The sequence below is a fragment of the Tigriopus californicus genome, chromosome 6 (genome assembly GCF_007210705.1).
Source record: "Tigriopus californicus strain San Diego chromosome 6, Tcal_SD_v2.1, whole genome shotgun sequence".
In the NCBI taxonomy this organism is placed as follows: domain Eukaryota; kingdom Metazoa; phylum Arthropoda; class Copepoda; order Harpacticoida; family Harpacticidae; genus Tigriopus; species Tigriopus californicus.
The window spans coordinates 14,666,922-14,677,405 of NC_081445.1; the positions used below are offsets into that span (position 1 = coordinate 14,666,922).

General features: G+C 39.6%; 1 protein-coding gene across 1 annotated transcript; it reads left to right on the top strand.

Annotated features, from left to right (window-relative positions):
• The first annotated feature begins 2,659 nt into the window (after positions 1–2,659).
• Positions 2,660–7,679, top strand: LOC131882187 (uncharacterized). The gene is made up of 3 exons (XM_059229255.1): positions 2,660–2,822; positions 3,817–4,156; positions 7,336–7,679. The coding sequence occupies exons 1-3, from the start codon at positions 2,680–2,682 to the stop codon at positions 7,627–7,629; spliced, it is 777 nt and encodes a 258-aa protein (XP_059085238.1). The 5' UTR covers positions 2,660–2,679; the 3' UTR covers positions 7,630–7,679.
• The last annotated feature ends 2,805 nt before the right edge of the window (positions 7,680–10,484 follow it).

Genomic DNA, 10,484 nt, shown 5'->3' on the forward strand with positions numbered 1-10,484 from the left:
TGTCTAAGTTAGATCTTTGAACTTAGGTTACACAAACTCCGCTTTAGGCAAAGTGAAACACTTCGTGCTTAGAGGCAAATTTAGTCTTACCGAACGAACAAAAGAGGTTGCATAGGCGCGGTGGTTATATTTTCTGCTTAAGTGTTTGCTCAAATGCCAAGACATCTAGATATGTTTTTCTTTGTCAACGAGACATAAGGAACAACTTTTGTGAAATACACCTGCTTCAAAGTAGCTTAGATAAGTGTGTTAAATCACTTAAAGCACATTAAAGTGCATCATTGTAAAAAACGTAGTCAATTAGAATTACAGGTTTTCTTAGTTATGTATTTATATAAAATTTCATAGACTTCTATTTAGCAGATGCTTAGTTATTACAAGTTGAATGTTGCGTTTTGCACCTTAAAAGATCGAAAAATGTCCTAGTTATGTTTCCAGTTATTCCCAAATTCAAAAACTATTTTCAAGCAATTGAAATCATGTGAACAATCCCTCACTGCACCTACATGTCCTCAGTGGCCAACACTTGTCTGGCCGAGACGTTATGTTATGCCCGAGAATAATCAACTCTGACACCTTCAATAAGCATTTTGTTGGCTGAAAGACCACCTCGGCATCTTGGAGAGCTTGAAAAATGTGATTACCAATGTCATTGGCATATTCTCCTTTGCCATCGGAATTTGATGATAGCCTCTTGCCAAATCAAGTTTAGAAATATGCCCCTCCCAAAGGATTGACGATAAAATCGCCAATGGGGATCATTACTTACTGGGCATCATTGGTTGACACATTGAGTGGCTGGAAATTGCCGCATGGTCACCAAGATCCGTCTGCTTTTATAACCACATGACCAATCAACACCCATGGAGACTTGGAGAGACAAATAATGCCTGATTTCCCCACTTTTCAAATTTGATTTTGGTAGCTGGAAGATGGAAGGTCCGGAGGTGGAGTTTAGCGCTAAACCCCATGTGATGTTGCTGAAGGCTCGTGGAAACGCGAAAAAGTTAAGTTGGGGAACCCATCAGTAATGCGAGCAAATTGATCTCCCTATTTTAATTTTACAAATACCAGCGATGGATGGAGTAGTGGAAGAAGTAGAAAACACCTGAGAGTGAGCGAGGTCAATCAGATAACGTACCTTCATATCTACAACACGATTATTTAACCCCAATTGAAAACTGAACTCAAAATAAGCTGACAAACATTGGCCAAATACGTCTTTTCGAGTGACAGTTTTAATAAGCAATACAATAAACGAAGTGATTGTGCCTAGTCTTCATAATGAGATGGATTTCGTTCCAATTGTACGGATTCCACATCCATGGACGGTGAGGAGTGAGTGTTTGGGCATCAAAACCAGACGACAGCAATCTTCTAATAACTAGGCTTCTCAAAATTATGCATAAAAGAACCTCAAAATGCAAATAAAGATGCAAATAAACTTCAAAGATGCTTTATATTGTTACGGCATACTGAGGTATATTGAGCAATTTGCTAAGCTGGACACAAATATTCCAATAACAGTATGCTCTGATTCCGGTGGATCAGCATTGTAATGTATTATTCGGTGCTCTTCCTCACGGAAACCTGATCTATGATGACGCCCCAATGAGCGGTTCAAGCTGACCTCTCGGAGATACTCGAGTGCAGTGAATAAAGTATGATATTGTTAATGTCCTCGTCCAACCTTCTCTAAAGCCAGGCCAAGACCGTTACAAGCATCTAAGCCGTAATCAAAGACTAAGCTTCCATAAGAACCACAGGTATTGTCAAAAGAACAGCATTTACTTGTTTTGTTTCTATCTGTGTGTCATGAATTTCTACTACATGCCGAATTATTTCTATGAACATTATTTATCCATCTGTCTGAACTTCTTGTATCTTGTTTGGCTTTTATATCTGACCAATCTCATCGATTTATCTAAGCTCTGTTATTGCTTCCATAATCGAGATACATCCCAATGGGCATTCTGAGCCGAATGGAGTTGAAAGTTAATAAATAAATGAAATAAGTAGATATGGCTGCCGATCAAGAACAAGTGGCTGGCTCGTCAAGTTCAATGCTAATAGTTTATTGTTTCAACCCTCAAACTAAAATCTCCAACCAATGTTTTAGTTTCATATACTCGATTGGACACACAAATGGGTCAGATGTTGGGGATATTACAAGACTGCAAATCGTTTTCCTGAAACAATTTGTAATCAACAAATCGTAAAAGGAAGGACCCCATTGTATTTCAGAATGGACTGAATACATTATGTCAATTTGGGTTTTTGTCCTCGTTAGAGATACGATCATTCCTGTTTCCAGGTTTGTAAAGGCCTAATAGGTTCTAATTTAACTAATGCTGAATATTATGTAGCCTAATGCCACATCACTGTCCCAGATTATGATATATACTTCCTTGGCAAAGATCTAATGCGAACTCAAAAATATTTTCATCAACCATTCCTGGTCCACAAGCTCAAGAGGTCTCTGGGCAATGCAAACAAGTTCCAAATGTCAGGGTATCATCCATTGATTTTCTTTTCATTAACGAGTCAGTACGAGTAAGTTGCATGATAGAGTTGTCCAAGGGTGCAAAAGAACAATCAGGCGTTTAACTGTTATTTCCTTATGTAAACCGGGCACTTCCGAAGAGCCTATAGTTTATCACCTTCTGCCCTTGTGGGATCATGTGGTTCAATTTTCAGTTGTTCTTGGGATTTGCATTAGGAAATAGTCTCAACATTGAAGAAAAGAAGTTTCAGCTGAAATCTATTTCTGCGAAACAAGAGAGCCTCGATGTGGCATTTGTCAAAACTTTTCCCAGTATACGGTGAGGTTCTTTTTCCATGTGTACTAAGCCAATTCAAGTCATCTTTTATGCAGTGCCGTATTTTAAGCAACTATTGTTTAATTCTGAGCATTTTGCTCTTTTATTCTTTGACCTATCTTGTATAAGAATATACACACTCTTTATACATTTTACGCGTTGGTATGACATCATGAAATTGAGCTTGTTCTGTCTATTTAGGGCCTAGGTATAATCCTCTGAAACAAAGGAAAGGCGGATGAGTATACCTAGTTAAAGGTAGGGGTTGCTTTCAAACGTGTGATTGACAACGTGTGGTTACAAGGAATCATATTCCTTGTATCGGTAAAGAATCTGTGGAATGAAATGGAAAAAAATGTATATAGATACATGGGACGTTTAAGTCAAGAGATCATATCGTCATGCCAACTCTGTACAATTTGATTGTTCAGCCACATCTTGAATATGCCTCCCCCCCTATTTGGAGTCCATTTTATTCGATAGGTTTGCAAAAGCTCGAACAAGTCCAAGGGTGTTTCATTGGGAAACTTGGCGGGTGCGTTTGTGTCTGTGTGCAGAGAGTGACAGGAAAATAGATTTATCTTAGTTTACTGAACTATGTTCGTCGAGTTCAAACGGCAAACCCTGCAATCGGTCACAGAGCACTTATCTTCCAATGAGTTCAGTCGAAATTCTTTTGCCGGTGGTCTTCGTCCAATAAATTTATTGTAGATATGTCTAAATCATTCTCAAAGCTAAAGAGTGGGTCATCAAATAAGTGGAATCGTCTGAGGAAAATTAGAAAGTGGTTAAATAATATCAGCGAAAAACGAACGACGACTTTAAGGTCTTTGGCATTTAGGCATGCGATAAAGACATTTGATCTTGAAGTCATTGTAAAAACATCCAACAACTGGTTTATAATTCCAGTCAAAGCGATATCGAAGTGACAAGTGAAATCAAAAATCAATTTCATCAACTTATGACATGTTTTCTCTTTTCCAATGCCTGATGATAGATCTGCACTAGTATGCGCTCTGATGACTCATGGTCTTAACAAGTTGGCCACGAATTACAACGATGACCAGGAATGCATTGTCTATGACGAGACACTCATTCAAGAAACTGATGTCCAACCTTGGTCTTTGGTCCATCTATTGGAAATTCCAGAGCCCGACTTTGAATTTGTTCCCGTCGATTTCGAAGAAAAGTGTCCAAATTGGAAATTTGATAATCACGACATGGTCCTGGAATATACATTAGAGCTGAACCAATGCGTTCTAATAGAAGGCCTCAGAGGGGCAGATGCCATCGCCTCCAACGCATACATTGAATTCCAATGCGCTCATCAATTCTGGGTAAAGAAAAGGTTAAGAAATAAAAAAAAAGGCAAAAAAAAGTTCCGTCACCGATGCCTTACTTTTGAAGAAAAGTAACGCCTGTTCGGTAGTGTTACTCAAAATTAACCGGAAGTTACCGGAACTTTCTTCCTCTTCAAACGGGGGAAAAAAATAATGTAAAAAGCTTTCCTCCCCGAATTTATTATTAAAGTTTGGTCTCAAATGCAGTGACGTAGTTGCTACTGATATGATCAATTATATTATCATTTGACACTGAAAGAAGAGAATGACAATATCGTCAAACGGGTGTTCTTGGTGTTAAGAATCTGATTGGTTGGCTTGAAAATTGACAAGACCAAAAAAAATCTTGAACAAGTGCGTTCAATTTTGAAGTCTTGATTGCCAATGTGTTTTGCAAGTCAAATGCATTCCTATGACTTCATTGAGATCCCAAGATCACTTTATTTTGGATATCTTATTTATAAATGTTGGACACCAACATTCAACCTCACATTTTAAGATATGGCATGTTCGTTTTTAGCTGAAAATTGTATTTGTATTTATTGCGAGAAGCATGTCTCATTGGATATATGTATATAAGTGGTACATGAATTTCAATTCAATTGTGTTCGCACATGACGATTTGGAGCCCATTCTGGGATCAAGGGTTGCCATTCGAGGCAAATATCCACTGTAGAAGCAGGGTTTGGGTGGGTGGGGAGACTTGGGATCGAACCCATGAACCCGAGGTCAACTCGGTCACGCATTAATCAAACGCGCTACTATCATCTCCCTTGGCTCTTTGGCCACTCTCTTTGAAAATTGGCTCTTTCCTGTCACGCAAAGGTCGAGAACAGGATGTCAAGATTTTGCTCATTTCCTGGCATGCTTATGAAGGAGAAGAATGCGGGTGCAAGGAATAGATTGGCATAATGATGGTCACCTCCAAATTTGGATATGGAGCTCGACTTAAAGCATAAAGAGAGCCTGAACAATGCTATAGTCCTTAACCAGGGAGCTCCTAGGTCGATATTTTCGTCGATATACTTCTCATGCAAATCAGTTATTTAGCTTGAAGGACCTCAGTTAGGGTTCTCAACTTGAGTAAAAAAAGGTACTGCCGAGCAATCAAAGATCAAAACCAAGTCTTTAAGCAACCCTGTGCTCGAGTCTTAGAAAGGTAGGGTCACGTTTTGACACTCGGTTGAGCATTTTTGATTTGTACCTTGAACAGACCCTCTCTTGCTAAAGATGGGAACCCTAGCTAAGGCCCTTTGATCTAGAAAGCTGCCTTTCCGGTTCAGTACACAGAAGTTGAAGGGTTAATGGTAACCGAATGACAAGTGCACAGCAGAGATTCTGCGTCAGCTGACATCATGAAATGACGTCAGTGTTGCCATTTTGGCTATTTTGTGTTGCTCCGTAACCGCTGCCTAACCGCCCCCAGGCCCTTGCAACCAAGCCGCCGCAGGCTTGCGCCGCTGCCTAGGCGCCCCAGGTCCTTGCAATAAAAGTAACGCTAATGGTAACGCGTACATTTTTTCTAAAAACCAACGGAAATGGTAACGCGTAAATTTTTCTAAAACCTAACGTTATTGTTAACGTTGTAGTTTTTTCGGTAACAGTTCAAGCCGTTACTTACAAATTCCAATACTTATTTGATTACATCAGTAATTCAGTTTCAATATTATTCTTTAAAAAACTGCCAAAGTGACAGATTTTGTCGATCTAAGGCTTGGATTTCAAATGGTCCCTTTTATACGTAAGTAAACCAAATTGGATCGAAGATTCAAATACTGAACCCACTACAAGACATTACTTCTGAAGTTTGACCGCTTCCCTGAGCACTCAAATTTTGATTAATTTTTTTTATGATTTATTAAGTGAGACCGCTGCATTACGGTGAAAAAAGTTACTCGACTTCTTTACCATTGCCAGAATCTTATAAACCATGCCAAAACCATCAAAGAAAACCACTTCGATAAAAAGTGATAAAATACATAGTGCATAGAAAAATTTGCTCCGTAGAAACATCTGATACGCACGCTAAATTAGTTTCTAAAATGAATGTTGCTTTTTTTTCTTGCCTTGGGCTTGGCATTTGGATGAGGTCGGATTTTTTCTGACAATGACAATTAAATCCATTTAATGCAGCTAAATACTTTTTAAAGAAGGTAACATCTATCGGAAATGCAAAATCGTCCCGTAGGGTTTTTCACACTTAGCACCCAGACAATTCCGGACCGGTATTGTCTAGAAGTTAATACTTTTTGAACGAGTATGATCTCTCTTCCCCGATGGTCTCAACGGCAATATCTGCAGCAATGAATTCCGCCATAGATAACTCTGTCAAGGTGAATCCCATTCACCTTGGGTAAATAGGCATTCCCCTCTTTTCCTCTTACAATTTCAAGGCTTTCTTCCCTTACAAAGTTCTTGAATCATATTTGGATTTTATTTTTGCATGTTTAACCAACTGAAAGAAGGTATAGAGCAGGTAATTGAGGGTCGAGAGAGTCATGAGTTAATTGATTGTCTCGAGGCCCCTACAAGTCCATGACATTGACCACGAACTTCTAGAGATGTTGCGAACGGAAGCAAAATTTTCTCATCTCCTAAACCGTTCCCTTTATTCCAAATAAGGACTTCATACGACTACAACATCTGGTTGAATAGAAAAACTTAGCCAAATATGAGCCCAAAATTGTGCTTAGGGAACTCAAGAGATACGTCTATAGTTATGTACTAAACACTATATAAAACTCGAATTTGGTATTCATAAGTCAGTTATTTGGACCTGTCCCCGTAAGGAAATTCCTGAAATAGTCAATGTACAGTATAGTCCACTGGAATCTCGAGTTCTATTGGTCTATGACTAATGTAATGAAAACTTTACATTCAAGCTGATTATGAAAGCCTTTAATTGGGAAGAAATAATTTCAAAAAGTACAGGAAAATTGCCCTTTTTTGAGCAACTGTACATATGTAAGCGTGCAAGGGGAGGGGGAGCTTTTCATACTTTTCGGCTTATTGTCGAAAACACCTCGCCAACAGAAAGTTTCGTGTTAGAACGTCCATGTTCCACGGCAAGCAAATGGTCTGGCTGACAAAGCATTGTAAATTTGCCTTAAAAAGATAGATGGGATTCGACCTTTATGAGTATGTATTTCTGGTTTTTAGTTTCTGTATCTTTGCAGCATCCAAATGAAACCAAGATCCTGGCCAAAATCAACCCCGAGTTATTTGAGCTCCAAACTGCAGACAATTGTTTAAATGGCAGAATGGACTTCAAGGGTTTTTACAATGCTAAAGAGGAGAATGATACCGAGAACCAAAGCGAAAATGGGGACGATTATACGCTCTGCAGCAAGGTCTCTGTTCCCAAAACATTGGAAGCTTTTGACAACCCTCGCATTGAATTCTTGAACTATGGAGGGAATTTGGATGGCATGGGAATTAATTTTACCGTGTGTGCAGTGTCCATTGATTAATCAATTGCTTTGAAAGTATTGCATGTATCTAGCTTTAAATATCAAGAAACACTTGGGGACAACAGGGCAATTTTCTGTCTGAGACAGATGGTACACACTCGTGCAGTGCTTAATATGTCACCATTATGATCTCCTTCCATGTTATTTGGTTTCCTATGAGGCAGGGAGACAGCTGAAATGCCGTCGTTAAGCTCCTTTTCCAAGAGAAACCTCATAACCTCATTGAGGACAACATGGATTTTATCGATGGGGATGTTTTGCAGATCATTATCCAAGAGACGGACCTCAACGTTCATCGCTAATCCACAAATCCACCGCTAAGCCCAATTGGCATAGGGTATTTTGATTTTGCTAGACCGGTGTTGTGTCCAGTGCCAACTTAATACTCCTTTTAGTATAAAAAAGATAAGTCAAATTGGCCGTTCAAGGCCAAAATGTTTAATGAAAACACCCACTGCCAGCCTCACAGCTGGCACGCTTTGTACTGTCCCTAGAAGTGACTTGCTAACGGTGGCTTCCGTCCTTCGAAAGTTAATGTTCAAAAAGTGTCACTGTGGTTTTAATGCAAAGTGAATGCCGTTTGCAATTGGGGCACTAATTATGAAAGTAAATGGTTCAGCCATATACTGTAGTCTCTGTAGCCAAAGCAAATTCTGTAACACCTTTTAAAATCCACCCTGTAAGGTTGATCGTGAATTTTTGTCGAAAACTTGTCTAAGTCTGACTTAAATCCTGCTACTGGATCAACGCCCACAAACGCACTACAAATATTTGATTAGATGAAGAATTATACCCTCAGCCAGAAGCATTTATCATTTTTTTGGGGGGAGGGGGGTATACCCCGTTACAATTACAATGAAAAATTGCGATTCGTCTTATTGTTATCACTTAACTTTATGAAATATTTGGTCTTCCAACGATTTTGAACGTCAAATTGAGCTCCCTGTTTTCTGTTAGGGAAAGTCAGCAAACCAAATAATTGCAAATGAGCTTTACCTGCCGTCATGGTTGCGATCCAAGCCAGCAAAGACCCAAAATCGTTTTATGATCAAAAAGACCCTAAGCAATTACAGTTGGCATCAGACGAGAATCAATTGTATACCATAAAAAGACCGGGAAAATATTTTATTTTGCCGTTGAGGGTAAATTGCGGACGGTTGTCACAACTAGTTTTCCTCTAAGCGGCGATTTTTCACGTTAAGTTAACTTTGTGCTCAGACAACTATCCCCATTCAAAACTCCACAATGTCGAGCATCAAGTAAAGAGATTGGAAGCAAAAAGTCGCTATTGTAAGGAAATCTAGTTAATTCCAAACGTTTGGAATTGATCCTCAACACCAAAATAAGATAGCTTTTTCTGTCTTTAACCACAAAATTCGTATCAATTGAAAAAAACAACAACATATTTTCGAGGTCTAGGGTGCAAGGGCTTATCTGGCAAAAAAAGTGCAGTTCAAAAAAATGCGATAAAATAAAAAAAATACATAAAAGTTTTTTTTGTATAATTTCTTCTTTGGCAACAACATCAGACATTTTTCTTTAATTTCATTCAAAAAAAAAAATCGCTTTTGGCCTCAACAACAGCTTCCAGCCTTGCCCTGAATCTTGAGGAGGCCCTCCGGATCTCGTCTCTGTCCATGGAGGTCTTCCCCTTCTTGACCTTGACCATGACAGACTCAATTGTGTTGTGAGGTTTCTGAATTGACATCTTTTTCAACCATGCCCCACACATAATAGTCGAGAGGATTGCAATCTGGACTTCCAAGAGGCCAGAAGTCCTCCTCGTAGAATTCTGGTACGTTCTCCTCCAGCCAATTCTGGACTTTATTGGCGTTGTGCGATGGAGCGCCATCTTGTTGGAGGACAAAATGCCGACCAGCGGCAACCCTGCTGATCCAGGGAACGACATGATTCTTGAAAACTTCAAGGTACACATCCTGGCCAACCCTGAGGCCCTTTTCAAAGAAGTAAGGAGGCATGACGTCACCGTCATTGCTCACCACGTCAAGGACCATGACATGAGCAAGGAATTGGGTGGACATCACAATGGGAACCTCCTCTGGGTCTTCACAGAGCCATCTGTTGTTCCTTCTGTTAATTTTTTGGTCTTGGTTAAAAAAATTCTCATCACTGAAGAAGATCAGTTGATTTGACACTCTCGGATGTTTGAGCCAATTCAGAAGGCGACTTGCTTTAAGAAATCTTCTTTCTTTCATCTCCACTGACAAAAACTGGCCTCTGCGTAGCATATACGATCGGTACCTGATGTTTTGTTTCACAATATGTCGGACTAACCAATCACTCACATCAAGTTCTCTTGCAATGGACCGCTTGGAGCGCCCTGGGTTCTCGTTGATCATGTCCTGGACACTGGCGATGAAATTAGCGTCTTCTTGTCACTTCTCACAACATATTTTTTCCTGGCCGATGCAACACCCTCAGGGTCCTCTTCAAATCGACTCTTGATGTTGTTAACAGTCCTGAGAGGGATGTTGCTGAAGTTGGAAATCTCCTTCGGCGAATTTCCGGTGCGGAGCCCAGAGAGTACCGCACCTTTGACATCCTGCTCTTTCCACATTACGAATCCAATCAAATTTATTTAATACGTATAAACCAGTTAAGCTCCATTGTTTTTATGGTAGGTTTGACATTTAATTATATTTAGCCAAATAAGAGTTATAATGTGCAAAAAGCTTTGCCATATAAGCCCTTGCACCCTGTTCATCAGCATTTGTCCGTAGAGGGAGGTCAACCATGTACGTATATAAAGAACAGGAGGGGCGATAGGATCAGGGTGGGCAATTTTGAGAATTAGCGTGACTTTTGGACACCAAGTGGACAAAAGTGTCCAAAAG

Coding starts and splice junctions, on each gene's coding strand:
- LOC131882187 (XM_059229255.1), top strand. CDS start 2,680: ATGTGGTTCAATTTTCAGTTGTTCTTGGGATTTGCATTAGGAAATAGT. Junction 2,823..3,816: donor AAAACTTTTCCCAGTATACG/GTGAGGTTCTTT, acceptor GCCTGATGATAG/ATCTGCACTAGTATGCGCTC. Junction 4,157..7,335: donor AATGCGCTCATCAATTCTGG/GTAAAGAAAAGG, acceptor GTATCTTTGCAG/CATCCAAATGAAACCAAGAT.